Raw genomic sequence first — 17,885 nt, 5'->3', positions numbered from 1 at the left:
CTGGCGCGGACAGGTGGTACGCTATCCCCATTTGTGTTAATAAATAAGCCGCGGCCTTTTACCTCCATAAATTTGTCCTCTCGTTATTTGTATGTTTTTATGTAGAGGGTTTATAGGAGAGGGGGGGGGGGGGAAGCTCGCGCCTCCTTGGTCATAGAAAATTCATGATTTACTTACCTGCGTGCTGTCCCTTGATGTCGTGTTGCAACCGGTATCGTATGGTCTGTTATTGCTTTATGGGATAAGCACCAAAACTTATTTACTTGCATATGGTGTGCCGGCTGTGCATTGGATTCTATATATATAAATATTTTATATATATATATATATATATATATATATATAAAATACACTATCATGTTTATTTAAAGCTACTATGCTTTCAAAATAGTTTTGTTCTGAATATACAAAATCAAAGTACAAAACTGTTCTGAAGTTTTTTTTTAATTAATTGTCTTTTCAAAGTGTGATCTGGCAAACATATCAATAGGCAGGAATACTGTCCAATATGCTATGAAATGAGCTAGTGAGAGCAAATACACACAACTTCCTAAAATAAATGAAATACAGTACATGGAAGCTTATTGCTGGAGTGCTACAACTGTAGGAAGCATACCGTTTATTCAAAGATTATATAAATAAAAATTGTTTAGTGATGCAGATTTATGCTTTAAATATTGCTAAACAGTATTTTAATTTCTTATTTGCATTAGATTGTAACCTTTTTATTTTTTATTAAAAACTAGTGCCTGGGTAGGAACTTCTCTACTTTTCCTAGTAACTAGGTCAATATTTTAACTACATTTGCATCATGATCTGAAGCATTCACAACGTGTAAAATAAACTGCTGTTTAAAGAAGTACTTATGTTATGAACTACTTTACTATTTAAATAGATCATACTTTTTTTAATATTACTAATCTTTGTTAAGAAGCGGTGCTAACAATTCATGCTAGACTTCCCGCGCTATATATTTGATTCGATCACCAAATTGTCAACATGTTTGCGCATGCCACAGAATGCTCAGAAACGTGTGTGAGCTGTAAGGAACCAATGTATTTTGTGCTCATCAACCAATACAGCAGACCTTTCTCAAAATGATTTTAAGCCCATTATTAATTAGCGACACCTATAGCGAATCACTTTGCTGAATGGAATGAATGAGACAAAAGGCAATATTTAGTAATCAGTACCACTCCATGAGCCATCTTCTGGCACTTTCAAAGTGTCTTCTGGAAAAGCTTACTAAATATGAGGTGTAATCTATTTTTGGTAGAAAATGTCCTGCTGTCTGAAGATATGAGCAGATTTCCTCCTGGCACCGACTTTCTTCCCTCCAACTTCTACTTAACGGTCTCTCAACAGGTTACTCAACTAAACGAACTTCGCATTGATTCTTGGATTTCTCATATTTCTTTCAGTAACTATCTTGTCTGAGTAGTGAGTTTCATACATGTGCTATAGCCTACAGAGCTGCTTTTACAGCTCACTTTTGCTCTGGTGTCAGATTTTCTTCCTATTCACTGTGATATGTCTTGTTAGGCAACAGGTGACCAGCGTTAAATGCATTGTATTTGGTAACATTTATTTCACATCTACCAGTTTCTCTACCCTTTTTCATACTTATTTCATAATCTTAGACAATTTTGATGCCTAAACCTGTAAAACATAAGAAATATCACAAAATATACAGTACTACATTTATAAGGAGCTCATGCCAAACGAAGGAAGGAAAGTGGCAGAATGTTACAAGGAAGTCCATAGAAAATCATTTTAATGACCCAAGACCAAAAATACCCCAATATTTTTTTAAATCTAAAAAGACTACATCATTTACTAATCAAATATATAATGGGGAAGCAAAGGGAGAGAAAAAAAAAGAATTTTGTTCAAATAAATCAATATAGCCTATAAAGACATTGAACCCATAACTGGAAATGTGTCTTAAGTCACTACTGTCAGAAATGAATTCTTCATGGAGCTCGTTTCCAGAGCTGTAGATTAGGGGTTCCCAACTTTTTTTTTACATTGTTCCCCCCCCCCTCCCTTGCTAAAAAAATATTTGTTCCGCGGACCACTCATTAATAAATCTTATTGCCTACTCATCAGACTTTTGCTAATAAAACCGTTTGACCAATCCCAGGCAGTATTGTGTCCTGAGTTTGTGTGGGAAAACATGCATAATAAACTGCGCCTCAGTGTGTGCAGCATGGGTGGTATAGCTGTCAATCATAGTCAGAGCTTCTAAAGTTATGTCCCAGCATGACCGCTATACCACCCATACAAAGGTGCAGTTTGAGGCTTTAATAAGTCTATACTGCCTGAGATTCGCCTTTACCTATTTTCTTTGGCGAACCCCTTGGAGACACCTTACAACACCCCTAGGAACCGCCTGTTGGGAATCACTGCTGTAGATAAATGTCTCAGTACGGGGCACTTTCTGCAACCTGGATCAGGACTTCTACCGCACATGGGATCCTTTTCAGATGTTCACCCTCTAACGTAGATCATATTACATCCAATAATATGTCTTTAAAAAAAAATAAATGTATTGCATTATAGTAAAATATATGTAGTCCTCGCTTGAACTTCACAGACACCATTTTCAAAAGGAGTACAGTAATTTTTCCTGTACTCCTAAAGCTATACTTCGTGGGTATCCCTGTATGTGGTAAAAGCTCTGATCCAGTGAGCAGAGAGTGCCCTGCGGACCTTTCCCAGTTTGGGGAGAGCATATATGCACCGAGAGGTTTAAATCACTGCTGAACATCTTTCAATTCTTTTGCAAATGCAATTTAATAGTAATGTATATTTTTAAGACATAAAATAAAACAGGTAATCTTTCTAAGAATGGTTATACCAGTATCACTACTGTATAAACTCAAAATACTGGTTCTGATTATAAATCTCTATGGGTTAACATTGCATTCTAACTCCTGATGTCACCTATACCTGCTCATTCTGCTTCTCCAAGACTTCTAGATGTTCTAGTTGCGATTTCTTCAGTTGATCCATTTCTTTTGATTGTTTCATTGCCAGCTGAGAAAAGTAGCAACATTACAGCATTGTTAACAAGTGATTGGTCACAACTCACAAACCAGTCAGAATACCCCATTCAGCATCACATGCAGAGGCTATTATTTTGTAGCTTGAGGTGTCACAGGCAAAAAAATGTCAGAAACAGAACACTTTGATGGGCTCAAGCACTTGTCATGGGTACACAAAACCCGTTACTATACTCTGCTGTCCATTCATTCTCATTCTATGATAGAGCTTCATTTACATTCTGAATGCAAAAAATGCATATGTTGGGGGAGAGGTACCCAGCTCTAGAAAAGTGTACTTTGAAGACCACTGTGGTTTATTACACTCTCTGCTTGCAACAAATGTAAATCAAATTGCTAATTAAGTTTGTCTATATTTAACACTGATCTGTATCGAATTTTTTGCAACATCCGATCTCATCCAGTAAGTTTTCTTAATGAAGCAAAATATAGAAATATGACATACAAATTTAAGAGACATGTCACTGGAGAGTAATTACATAGGGCTATGCAGGCGTTATCATAGTATCGCCAACCACTCACCGACCCAAGGCATAGGACCATATTGACTAAGCTGTATGAAGCCATTAGGGAATTTACGGCTTAGTAGTACATATGGCTTAAAATGCTATAATACATTGAAAGACATGTTTGTGATGCTTCTCAGGGCTCCCTATTCAATATAACGAGAATTATGAAGGTTATTCACAGTCAACAGTTAGCTTTAACCATGACATTCAACCTGATTTGCACATGTTTTTAAATGTGGAAGTTGTTTGTAAACTACAAAGGACATTGCTAGACAATTTGTAGTTAAGAGTAATCTCAGCTAATGTTTGGATAGCTTTAAGAAAAGCACGGTGACAGATGTCATAGCAATGTGCTGCTGCGACCTGCTTAATAGCATAGCTATGAATTTATGCATGCAGTTTATTTAACGTTCCTATCGCTTTATCTAGAAATACAGAACAGACGTGAATGCCAACGGTAAAAGGAATTGCCGAGAAACCTGTGCTAAGACATTATGGCACAGATGGGCTCCCTACCACACTAACACTAAATGCAATTTGTTGTGTTCCAGAGCAGAATGTGTAGGGGGTTAGAGCTATATTGGCACATGCAGGGAACTAACAAAGAGGATAATTGTGCAGCCTGTCCATCCAACTGGAGGTAAAATGTGAGGATGACATTTAGTATGGGAGTGAGGAGGAGGATACAATCAGACTACAAGATGGCTCACGCGATGAGTGGGCAACATGCTGCATACACAGTGCCTTGAAATTCACTGTCACAGTAGGACAAGAAAGTGACTCAGTGCTACTTACTCTTTTCCGCTCTTCCAGGAACTTCTTTGTGTTGCTGCTGTTCAACTCCCTCACTCGCCTGCCAATATCAAAACAGCATATATCTACATTGCAACTCAATGTTATGTCACATTTGAAATCTAGAACAATAAGTAGCAAAGCTGCACACCAATAGCATAGAATAATATACTTGCAACAACCGGAGCTCCTGGTTCAGGGAAATCTGCCTGACAATCCTGTATACGTAGAAAAAATGACGATCCAGGGCACAAACGGAATTACAAAAAAAGAAAAAAGAATTCCAAAAAAGAAAAAAAGAAATGATACATTAAAATTCTATTTTGGAATTCCGTTTGTGCCCTGGATTATCATTTTTTCTACATTTGAAATCTTGCCATCAATGCACTGGAACATACAGAGGATCAATCTTAGCATTATATATATATATATATATATATATTTATATTTATTTTTTATCTGAAAGTACCCGGCGTTGCTTGGGAATTTGAAGAAACCAACCACATCTCTCCCCTCCTCTTCTCACCCCCCTAACCCTTACTCTCTTCCCCCCTCACCTCTCTCCTCCTCATCTCTCTCCCCACCCATCACTTTCCTTTAATACCTTATGATGTCCCAAATTCTTTCCTCCTCTGTCTCCTTCTCCAGCATTCTTAAATTTTCCTCATGCGCCAACTGACTTCCTCTCTTTTTTTCTGTGTAAACTTTATAGCTATCTGACTCTCCTTATCTGCCACCAGGCTATGTGCAATATGATGTCAGCAGTATGATATCCCGTGCCAGATACATAGCCTACCAGGTACATCACCCAGTGGCTGACTTGCTTGAGAAATTGAAATAACTCACAGAATGAAAAATAGAATCTATCCAATTGTATCCAAACACGTGCTCCTTGATCTCAGGAACTATCATGCAAAATGTGGTTCTGATATCTTAAGGAGGTGTCCAAATCCATAGCAAACAGACAAAAATCATTCCAAAATATATAGTAGATTATGGGTTACTGACAGAGAATCAAGACATAAAGTTCTGAGGCTTCTCATCCCCTATTATCCTATAATGTGGAATATATTACATGTTATGTAACAACCTTATAGGGGAGTTACGACCAGCCAGCAAGCTTTATGCATGCAATATTATTTCATTCCATTTTGGTGACCCAAAAGGTTAATGTCGTTTTGCAATTATTTCTCCCTGAGCCTGTGCATCCCTCTTTGCAACAAACTCCATAATTTTCCATCAAGCATCTTAAATATGCGTCTGTGTGTGTGTTTAGGGTTAGTTTGCTGCTTTCTTGCCCTTACTTTGAGATCATAAATTACTTGTATGCAACAACATTGAGGCCTATTCATGAAACTGTGATAAGGTCAGTGCAAAATTGCCTGGTAAAAGAAGAGTGCCAGTAGCATAAAATGTGGAGTTCATGCTGTATTCAATTAGATAAAAAAAAACATAGTTAAGAAACTGGGGTGTCCTCTGGCGCTAAATCGTGTCATTCTCAGCTCTAGGAACCCACTGGTTTTAAAGATACAGTTTTCAGTGCTGGTGATTAATGCTCCCACTGGCATACTAATGTTTCCGTCAAGTCTTTCAGGTCCCATGGGCAAAAAGAATGACGCAAAGTCATCAATGCGGCTTCCTATTGCTCAGCACTGGTGCACACGTTGGACTTTACATGAAAGAGAACCGAGACCTAAACCTGTAAGAATCTTTGGAACTGGGGGCTATCAGCAGCTGAAAATAACAAAGTCCAGCACCGGAGGGTTCCAATGATATATAAACACCCAGGACTGCGGCTTTGAAATGATCTTAACATTAAAATTAACTTGTGATAGATTAACCTTCAAATGTTTGTAAAAAATTATAACTTCAAGTTAATGGTGGGTTACATTGTGTAAATTAATAGAATGTACACTCGTTTTAGACAGGCAAGAAGAATGAATAAATATGGCGGGATCTGTTCCCGAGTGATATCGCCCTTTACCTCTCGAAAAATCAGTTCTTGCAGTTTAATGAATAACCCATTGAGTTTTGACAGTGGAACATTGGTATGTAAAATAAATGCCATGTCAATATCAGAGTAGACTTCACAAGCCTCCACACTTAAAAAATATTTGACATACAAAAAAAAGCATTTTTTATTACAAATTTATAGTCTGAAATGTTTGGACTACAAAAGTTATCAAGCAAAATACTACTGAAGTTTGGGAAAGACTTTGTAGCTGGATTGACTAACATTTAACATACATTTAACAATGCAAAATATTATGCATGTTTCATCCAAAGTTTAGTGAAATAAGGTCTATTTTGTGTACTCAATGATCCCAAATTATGACTTGCCCGAGCAATTTGAAAATGTCAAAAATAATGAGCACTCACCTCTCTCGCTCAGCTTTATTTTTGATCGATTTATCCTGGTTTATAGCTTTGCTGTTTTCCATGGAAATTTTGGCTTGGTTGGCCCGCATCTCCTTACTTTCCCTATGGATAGAAAACACAGATGAGACAAGAGCATCTACTGGCAAATTATTATTCTATTCTTTAGCATCCATGTCAAATGTAAGTCAGAAACCTTTAATGCTGTGTCTTCAGGACTAAATGAGAGAAGAACCACAGAAATTGACATGTACAGTATATGACAAGTAACTTTTACTCAAGTAATGACTTCATATATTGCCTGCTGATGCAACTGGAGGAAGCATAAGCTTCAACATTTAAGGTAACACCTCTCTTCACTCCTATAGGAAGCATGACGTTTTAAACTATTATGTATGGTATATTGAGAACATGTATCCAACTATGGGTTGGCATTTATATTCCAGATGACTGTGACCTTTTCCTGGTGGTTGAAACTCAACTCCCCTACACGCAGATGAGCTAATAATCTACTAACCAGCAGGGAGGGTGTGAAGGTGGGTGTTTAAATATACTGTAGAGGTATAAGAAATTTCCCTGTAAGAAAGACAGAGAAGGTAAAGTTTTAAAGTTAATGTCAGAGCTGTCCTTTACTGTTGCATGGCGGGCAGGATTTTTCATTTTAATGCTAAAATGTAACCATAGAACACAATGTTTGAACTAATGAATATGTAGAAGTTAATGAAATGTAAGCTTAATGTACAATGCTTAGTGAAATTTAGACATGAATATGCAGCATTAAATGAAAGAGATGCAAAGTACACTGGCATTGAAATGCATATGCTAAATGATTGATTATCCACAATAAATGTAAACACACACACACACACACACACACACACACACACACACACACACACACACACACACACACACACACACACACACAATAGAAGAGCACACATAACTCAACCTCATAGTGTAGATATTTTTAATTCTTAAAACACATGAGCAAATAACTTAAAATGAATGCACTCACATTTGCACTCTGATACAGGCACATAAAGTCCGGTCTGGCCTGTGATATATGTCCTCCTTGGACCTCCGAAGAGAAGCTGCGCTCAGTGTCCTCTGTCAGGAAGTCCCTTCCTATAGCCTGCTCTGCCCTCTCCTTCACCCATTTCGGATAGGGGATGGCGTCAGTTCCGGGTGGTCTGTCGGAGGGGGGAGGGAGGGGAGGGCTACGATGACACAGCCTTTGTTGTAAATTGTCCTACGCATTTCCTGAGACTCTCACTTCCCCAGGGGATGCAGAGCTGATGCAGTCAGAGTTCATCAGCTCTGCAGCCCCTGAGGAAGTATGTCTCACAAAGCGCGTAGGGCAATTTACCATGGAGACTGTGTTCCCCCGACGGACCACCCGGATGTGACGTAATCTCCCAGACAAAACACGCAGAGAGGACAGTGCTGGTGCAGTGAGAGACATCCAGACAAAGCACACTGGGCGTGGCTCCTCTTTTGGAGGTCCAAGAAGGATATATATATCACAGGTCCCACAGGGCTTGATGTACCTTTATCAGAGTGCAAACATGAGTGTATTGGTTTTAAGTTATGTGTTCATATGTTTTAAGAATTAAAAATATCTACACTGAGGTTGGGTCCTGTGTGCTATTCTATTTTATAGTACAGTTGGAAGCATACAGGAAGCTGGGGGATTCTCCTTGAAGGAGCTGCACCAGGAAACCTGCACCTGATTCTGGGGTGACTCAGCAGAAGTTAAGCCCTGCACCTGGAGACAGTGACATCAGACTGGGCTATAAATAGAAAGGGGGAAGCTTATGGAACTCAGAGTCCAGGAGGAGTTGAAGAAGAGGGATCTCACTGTATATATGTACAGTGCCAAGAAAACGTTTGTTAACCACAATCATAATTATGAAATTCCATAGTTTTTCCATGCTAACCTTTTTTAATCAAAACCGATCTTTTCTTAAATATCCAATAGGGTTTGTATTTACCAATTCTATGTCTTTTGAAACAAAATGATGTATGAATTAGACAAACAATGAGTAATTAAGAGTCAGGGTATGTGCAGAAGTGTAACGTCTCTGAATAGGAAGCGGACCCGCAGGGCTGATGTAAGGGTATAAGATCACCGACAAGAGCCAGGGAATAGAGTCCTGTTAGAGTAGTCTTGATCCAGGCAGAGGTCAAGGCAGGCAGAAAAGGTGCAAGTCCGGGTACAGGCTGGGATCAAGGCAAGTGGCACAGGAGCAGTGGGCAGGGTAACAGGCCTCAGCCTCTGCAACAGGGAATCCAAAAGAACAGGGAGGTTTCAAGAACAGGGCAGGCTCAGGAATCAGAACACAAGGGGTCAGGCACACAAGGAAATGCATACAATGCTGAGGCAGGTGCTTGGAGTCACTGACTGCTATTTTAAACCTTGCAATAGGTGCAGCCAATTCAGGAAGTTCAGGAAGAAGCTTGCCAGGAACCAAGACGGCCACAACAGCCAAGTAAGGGCAAGCTCCAGCAAAACCCTGGACCGGAACCCTTACAGTATCCCCCCCTTCAGGAGAGATCTCTGGGCGATCAGGACCTGGCTTAATTGGAGATCTTGGTGACCTGGAATTATTCCGGTAATGTCTTAGACGGGTAGCAGGTCTGAGGCAAGACCGATTCTTAGTGAGTACCAGCACACAATGCGAGTCAGAATTCTTGGACATGCAGAGTGGCAGCAAAGCTGGTGACTCAGGCACAGGCTGTATAAGCCTATCAGAAGGCTGAATGAAGAATGCAAATTGCTCCATAGTAGTTCCAGAGAACGGAGTTAGAAGCACAATAGATTGTCAGAATCATTAGGCAAAAGTTCCGGTGGAGCAACTATACCACTCCGACCAGCATGCAAAAGTTCACGAGAATTCTCTGCCACCGGCTGAATCTGGTCATAGGACTGCATGGGCAAAGATTGAGGGGAACCACTGAAAGGCAGAGACACAATCCTCCTGCTAAGGTCCAGTCCAGCCACACACCGCAACCCACCCGCGACAGTCGAGGTGATGAAGCAGCTCTCCGCCATTGGACATGCCGACAGAAGGAGGTCAGTACCCATGGGCGGGTGGGCCTCGGAAAGCATCTGCCCAGATGCCAGAAAATTCGCTTGCAGCAAACCCGTCCTGGACGCGGGAGCCCCAGAATCCATCGTAGACACATCAGGCTCCGCAAGATAATCAATGTGCAGGAAACCCGTCTCTGCAGTGGGAGTCACAGTATCAGCAGAGGAATCATCAGACCCCAAAAGGCAACCAGAAAGAAGTACGCCCGTCTTCACAGCGGGTGTATAGGAAACAGGAACGGGGACATCAGGTACTGCAGGGAAATCTAAGAGGGGTGCGTCTGTCCCTGAAATGGGCACCACAAAATCAGCAAAGAGTACATCAGGCGGTGCACAGGAATCATTGAGCAATAAATCCGTCTTTAATGCGGGAGCTTTTGAATCAGTAAGGACTATAACAGGTACTGTAGGAAAGTCAGTAAGACATAAACCTGTCCTTGGAGTGGGAGTCCCAGACTCATGAAGGGTTATACAAGGTACTCTAGGAAAGCCAGTGAGAGGAAAACCAGTCTTTGATGTAGGAATCTTAAGAGTCAGTACAGGCATACCCCGGTTTAAGGACACTTACGAACAAGGACATATCGCCCAAAAGGCAAACGGCAGCTCACGCATGCGCCTGTCAGTATGTCCTGAACAGCAATACCGGCTGCCTACCTGCACCGAAGCTGTGCGCAAGCGGGGAGACTAAAGAGCCTGTTACACATGCGTTATTTACATCAGTTATGCACGTATATGACGATTGCAGTTCAGTACATGCATCGATAAGTGGGGAAAAGGAGTGCTTCACTTTAAGTACATTTTCACTTTACATACTGTACGTGCTCCGGTCCCATTGCGTACGTTAATGTGGGGTATGCATGTAATAGGAACCTTAGACATGGCAGAAAAATCAGTGATATTTAAACTGGTCTTTGAAATGGGAGTCCTAAAGTCATCAAGGGTTATAACAGGTACTTTAGAGGAATCAGTGAAAGGTATACTTGTCTCTGAAGTGGGAGTTTCAGAATCAACAATAGGTATATCAAACACTGCAGGGGAATCAGAGAAAGGGGAACCTGCTTTTATATCTAGGACTTTATAACTAGCAAGGGTTAAAGCAGGTACTGCAGGAGCGTCAGAGAAAGGGGAACTTGACTTTGAAACAGGATCCTGTCGCCTCCCGATGCCTCCAGTGCAGGTTTCGCACGCGCTGCTGGCTCTAATATAAATGAGGCCTTATGGATGACGATGTGCAAAAGCATCAGGATGTAGGGGTGCAACAGAAGCACTGTTCCAAGGCTAATGGATAGTTTGTCATGTTGGAGAAAATGGAGTATCAATTTGCACGTTATGTTATCAAAGTGATATCCAAGCAGCGCTGGAAATTTAGGTTTCTGGAATGTTTAAATATAAATTGATCTTATAGTTTAATTGACCAGGTAACCCCCCCACCCCCCTCCCCAAACATTTTGCTACATCACACAAAGATCCTTCTCTTGAACATCATTCAGTATGTAGCCTACAGGTCTTAGGCGTCTCGGTGTTCACATTCAAATACAGTATGTGCACTGCACAGGCAACCAATATTAAGTCAGATTTCAACTTTACATTTACACTAAGACATGCATAAATTCCCCTCCCCTTTTTTTTTACATACACCTTTCCTACCTGGAGATGATTAAAATAGAGACATAGAAGGCATAAAGGAGACGTTACAAAACACAAATATTTTAATAAGAAGCTTGTGTGCAGTTTATTTTATTGGTGTACATATCAGATGTACGTTGAATGTAAAAACATGATTAACAAGTTAAACCTGCTGTATTATAATGGTGGTAAAGCTGTCAGTGAGAAAATCTCACTGCATCGTCACAAATAATTGACACTTCACAAATGATATCTCTAATCTAAAGAAAGCACCAAATGGCATATCGTTTTTATTTTAATGCACTTCTATAATTAGTTGTACATGTTGAAGCTGCATTCAAATGTGTATACTGTCTTTTAAAAAAAATATGTGTAAAAATGTGTAACCGCCTGTGTATGGCAAGCAACACATGCACACTGCACCCTAGCAGGTTTCTCTCCAAGGGACATGTGACTGTGATAGCCGGTAGAAAGGCTGGTGAAGGAGGAGGGACTGAGAAGGAGCGTGAGCATTAAAAGGGGGCAGCCTTGACAGTTGCGAGTCAGATCTGCGTTGGCCTGGAGGAGTGAGGCTTGATCAAGATTCACCGGTGTAAATCTTACACGTGTCCCACATATGCGAGACTGCAGATCGGCTGAGAACAGAGAGCAGCCTAAAGATCTGGATAACCCAGCCACCGAGATTTGGAAGCGGTACAGAGGAAGACTGCCGATGGAGGGGATACCCATGGTCATAGGATATAGTGGTACCGAAACAAACCTTTGTGAAGTACAGTCCTTGTTTGTGTGTGGTGAAACCGTGTCTAAGGATCACGAGGTTCCTGTTAACCATTGAATACATACATATTTTTCCTCCGCAATATAACTAAGATACGCCCTTTCCTCTGTTGTTCGACTGCTAAAACTCTGACTCAGGCCCTCATTCTCTCCCGTTTTAATTACTGTAACCTCCTGCTGTCTGGCCTTCCTGCCTCTCACTTGTCTCCCCTACAATCTATCCTAAATGCTGCTGCCAGAATCACTCTACTCTTTCCTAGATCTGTCTCAGCATCTCCCCTCATGAAATCCCTCTCCTGGCTTCCTATCTAATCCCGCATGTCACACTCCATTCTTCTCCTCACTTTTAAAGCTTTGCATTCTTCTGCCCCTCCTTACATCTCATCCCTAATTTCTCGGTATGCACCATCCAGACTCTTGCGTTCTTCTCAAGGATGTCTTCTTTCTACCCCCTTTGTATCTAAAGCCCTCTCCCGCCTCAAACCTTTTTCACTGACTGCCCCACACCTCTGGAATGCCCTTCCCCTCAGTACCCGACTAGCACCCTCTCTATCCACCTTTAAGACCCACCTTAAGACACACTTGCTTAAAGAAGCATATGAATAGCACTGTGGATATTCTGAACACGATACATAAAGCTTGGCCCCCTGCAGACGCACTTACCAGAACTCCCTCCTACTGTCTCTGTCCGTTCTCCCTACCTACCAATTAGACTGTAAGCTCCTCGGGGCAGGGACTCCTCTTCCGAAATGTTACTTTTATGTCTAAAGCACTTATTCCCATGATCTGTTATTTATATTATCTGTTATTTATTTGATTACCACATGTATTACTACTGTGAAGCGCAATGTACATTAATGGCGCTATATAAATAAAGACATACAATACAATACAATATATATAAACCTGTTATATATCCAAGTGTTATGTCTCCTTGTTAGCTCCATGCAAGTGGGGTATTTATCATAGGCATAAGGACTCAGGCCCCGACCTCAACACCAGGCGTATAGTCTGAGTTATACAAATGCTAATTATAACGTTCTCTGTAAAAGGACCCATGTTTATAATTGATGTAATTATGGCTATGGGGTTATGGATCCCATTTGCTCACCTGTCATGAGACAGCTTTAGCTGCTGGCTCTGTTGTTCTTGCACACTGATCAGCAGTTTCTTCAGGAGCTCACACTGCTGGCTTAGATGTAAATCCCGCAGTTCTTGCTCTTCAGCGCTGTGTGTGTTGATCATCTCCGACCACTCTTTTGTTTGCTGAGCCACAATATCTTTCACCTAGCATGAGATAAACACACTGCGCTGTTACATTTAACGTGCTGCACCTACTGTATTTACCATACCTTCAATTAACCTCTTTACACTTTAAATGTAATCCTTTCTCTGCTGAGCAATGCATGCAGTGCAGACTAAAATATCTACTTCGTTCCTACCGTGGCACACATGCTGTGCACTTACTTACAAACCAGTGTGAGGCACCAAGTACAGATGTTGCAGACGTTACTGCGTTAACGCTAGCGCGTTTATGTTACAGTAGTGCTATTGAAAACAATGGTTATGTTGATAGAACATGTTATTTAACACATCATTGTGTGTGCAATCACGTCTGCTACATCTGTAAGTGCAAAGAATTGAGCATGAACATGAATTTAAGTACGGAGTGTTAACAAAGTTGCCCTGAAATGCTAGTTAAACTGCAGCTCAGTGAAATCTCTCTCACTCCAGTACACTGATCTCCATTACTTGTTCTAGGAGTGTTATAAAATAAAAAAATAAAACATTTTGGGCATAAAAAAAAAGTCTGTATATACTGTATAGTATAAAAGTCTGTATAACTAATTACAATGGCATTTGAGCACCTTCTTCTGACAAACGTACAATACACATTATATTTTGCTTGCCGTTAATTTGCTTTGTAATACTCAACATCTAAACAAAAAAAGGCCCTTTCTAAAAGACTACTTGATTATTTATCAACTACAAAACTCCTCATAAGCAATAATAACATTATTATTATTAATAATAATGACTGGGAAAAGGTGGTTCTTTATAGTTGGATAACCTTGTACACTCCCAATACTAGTTCTGTGCACCAAAAAAAATAAAAAAACATTATTACAAGACAAACAAATGAAATATCCCCATTGCTGGCGCATCACTCACACATTCATTCTTTAAATTCGTAATGTGCTCAGAATGATTAGTTCCCCAAAAACTCAAATAAATATCAATGCATATTAGTAAAACTCATTACTCCTAAACTGTGAAAATATGGTATTAACGTTGTGGATCATCATCACTGTACGTAGGTCGGGGTACATGGAGTTTTGCATCCAAGATTTTATCAATTAATAATAACGTTCACCCCAACCGTTCAAGATACAAGTGAATTATTTCTTCATCACTCAGAAGTGTAGGTTGCATTGTCAAAATGTCTTTTGCTCAAAAAGACGATATGATCTACAAATCCTACAATTACAATTTCAATGAGATGGGGCAAAAGGGGTTCATTATAAAATTAGCCATACTTATGGAATATTGATATTACCTAGTAAACTACTGTAAATTGACATGATTAGAAACTTATAGTAGATTTTGTAATCTACTTTGCACACATTTCCTTGGACATTAATAGAAATGAAGTACACTATATTAAAACATATGTATCAAACCATACTGGCATTTAAAGTATGCAGCCACAATGTGTAGTAATTACATTAATATTCCTATATCCAATTACTATTATTTGTACAAACAGTGCGAGCATCAGTTCTGCTGAGAGAAATATGTATTCTTAAAAAGATTATGATATTGTATTATATGCATTAATCCAGATGATAGAAAGTACAATAAAGGACTGTATGAAAGACATCACATCCTGATGTTGAACTTGATGGTTATCGGTGATAAGGTCACTTTACAATGTGACAAATTGGTTGACTGGCTTTTGTCTGAGCTGCTACATTGGGTCTCTTCCCTATTAGAAAATGACGCTCAAATACCAAAGGTAACATATTGAGCCTGATGTAACAAAGTCCCCCGACTCAAAACAGGAGCAAAAAAAATGGCACCACCTTTATCGAGCCAAAAATCCCATTGTTTGCAATTGTTAAATCTGGTGTTGTTGTTTGCACCAGTTTTGAAGCTGGGAGACTTTGATACATCAGTCCCATTGTATTAAAAGTTTTTTTTTTAATTTTCCCTGCTTACTGCTGTGGCTAGTCTAGATCCATATGCATTTATGAATCGTATAATGATATATCACCTTCATTACTGGAGGAGCCTGAACTGCAAAAAAAAAAAAAAAAAAACGGTACATCTTATCGACTGGATTCTTGATACAAAACATCAAATACATTAATTGGAACTTGTACAACATTTTCAGACAATTCGCTTGAACTGTTTCAGAGAAATTAAATATTTAAAATGAAAATAAATTGGTAACCATGATAACAAACAACATGTTACAACAACAACCTGTAGCTTTACTTTGGGTCTGAGGAAGGGACACATTAGTCCTGAAACGTTATCTGTACTAAAGCTCTGATGCTGTGAACACCTTATTGAAGTTTTTCAAAACTCAAATCAAGAGGCTTATGCAGAGAGGTTAGAGAATGGAAATAGCGCCATCTTTTGGCGAAAATACGCAGCCGAAAAGCTTGTCCTGGCGAGATTCACAAAATCCGCCAGAACAGGTTCCGTTATTTAAAAATTCGCCAAACACGTGGCGAGAAGCTTCAATTCGCCATGTTTAGATACGGTGGTATGTCAGTAGCATCGATGTGCTTGAACGCGCCATTCAGAGCCATAATATGGCGAGTTCCAGGTCGCCAGGAAAACTTGGCAATTTGCTGCAGTTCGGCGCCGTTACCATACTTCAGTGACATTACATAGACATTGTAATGTGTGCCCTCGCTGGAGGAGGGGTTCTAACCTGTGAACGGTTAATACGTGGCCTGAAAGCTCCATTATTATGAAAGGTACCTGAAGCTGAATTACTGTACAAAATTTTTAATTTGTGACACGTACTGTTTAATATGTTTCAAAATCTATGTGTAATGCAACAGTGCATATTGTATGGTTGCTGAACGTGTGTTGAGCAAGGATGCGTATGTGGCAGTTGTGCGGGGTGGTACTGTACTTGTTTGTGAAGTGTACATGGGCAGGCTAATATCTGCATGAACAGAACAGGTATTGGCAATAATTGTGATGTCACGAATGTACGTTGCTTTGTAAGGAATAGATGTAGTGCAACATGTATGTAACTGTGCTATTCATATGCATATTTTTTGGATTGCAACAGTACATGTAAACCTCACATGTACATTTCAATTTTTTGCTCATCCACACAGCATGGCGAGTTTAACGAGAATCGGAACTCGCCAACATTGACATCATGTGTAAAAGGAGGTAACGCTGTTTTCTGCATACGCCCATAAATAACGCCAATTCTGTGGCTATTTTCTTGACGTTTTACCATTAACTCACGGTCCTCTCTGCATAAGCCCCCAAGTCTCCTGTGTGCTCCTCCTTTCCTTCATTTGTTTACATTAGAAAAGAGGTGTCTAAGAGGGGATAAGATAACTATGGTCATCCTTTTTGGTGGTAGGAAAAGAGATTTCACCAGCAACAGACGAAAGGGTTCTTTACAATACGGGCAGATAAAATGTGGAATTCATTACCAATTGAGACTGTGATGACAGATGTGGCGATGGTGTTTGGCGGGAGATCTGTGGCGTGCGGTGGCCTTCGGAGGAGCTCCGTGCGGGCCGGTGCCGAAGTGAGTACCTAGCATAGTGTGTGTTTGTTTGTTGGGGTGGTTCCGGCGTGGTAGAGGTGTAGTGGAGGGGTGTTGGCAGTGTAGGCCGCGGCCCGTAGAGGGTCTGCGGTAGCGGGAGGCAGATGTGTGGCGTGCGGTGTCCTCCGGAGGAGGAGCGTGTGGGCCGGTGCCGATGGTGTTTGGCGGGAGATCTGTGACGTGCGGTGGGCTTCGGAGGAGCTCCGTGCAGGCCGGGCCGCGGCCCGTAGAGTGTCTGCGGTAGCGGGAGGGAGATGTGTGGTGTGCGGTGTACTCCGGAGGAGGAGCGTGTGGGCCGGTGCCGATGGTGTTTGGCGCGAGATCTGTGGCGTGCCGTGGCCTTCGGAGGAGGTCCGTGCGGGCCGGTGCCGATTGTGTTTTTGGCGCCTAAAGTGAGTACCTAGCGTTCCGGCGTGGTAGAGTTGAAGTGGAGGGGTGTTGGCAGTGTAGGCCGCGGCCCGTAGAGGGTCTGCGGTAGCGGGAGGGAGATGTGTGGCGTGCGGTGTCCTCCGGAGGAGGACCCTGCGGGCCGGTGCCGATGGTGTTTGGCGGGAGATCTGTGGCGTGGACCGGGGGGGGGGGGGGTCGAGGGTGGTGTTTTGAAGAGGCAGTGTGCAGTGTTTGGTGTTGTGTGAATGTCTGTGATCGGCGGGAGATGTGTGGCGTGGACCGGGGGGGTCGAGGGTGGTGTTTTGAAGAGGCAGTGTGCAGTGTTTGGTGTTGTGTGAATGTCTGTGATCGTGCGGTGTGTGTAGGTGATCGTGCGGTGTTGTGTGTAGCTGATTCTGTACCTGATTCCGCAGTTCTGTGGTAGCAGATGGTGAGTGTTTTGTGGTTTGAGA

General features: G+C 41.2%; 1 protein-coding gene across 5 annotated transcripts in view; it reads right to left on the bottom strand.

Annotated features, from left to right (window-relative positions):
* The window catches only part of PLCB4 (phospholipase C beta 4), a 335,443-nt gene that overhangs the window by 14,166 nt on the left and 303,392 nt on the right, over positions 1–17,885 (bottom strand). For all 5 annotated transcript variants that reach the window (XM_075596024.1, XM_075596022.1, XM_075596021.1 and 2 more), the window contains 4 exons: positions 13,348–13,523; positions 6,746–6,847; positions 4,370–4,427; positions 2,953–3,039 (listed from right to left, as the gene is read on the bottom strand). In XM_075596024.1, coding sequence (XP_075452139.1) covers positions 2,953–3,039; positions 4,370–4,427; positions 6,746–6,847; positions 13,348–13,523 — 423 coding nt within the window. The remainder of the gene's footprint in view (positions 1–2,952; positions 3,040–4,369; positions 4,428–6,745; positions 6,848–13,347; positions 13,524–17,885) is intronic.

Source organism: Ascaphus truei, chromosome 4, assembly GCF_040206685.1.
Source record: "Ascaphus truei isolate aAscTru1 chromosome 4, aAscTru1.hap1, whole genome shotgun sequence".
In the NCBI taxonomy this organism is placed as follows: domain Eukaryota; kingdom Metazoa; phylum Chordata; class Amphibia; order Anura; family Ascaphidae; genus Ascaphus; species Ascaphus truei.
The sequence above is the reverse complement of the archived record's forward strand: the minus strand, read 5'-3'. Positions and strand labels throughout refer to the sequence as shown.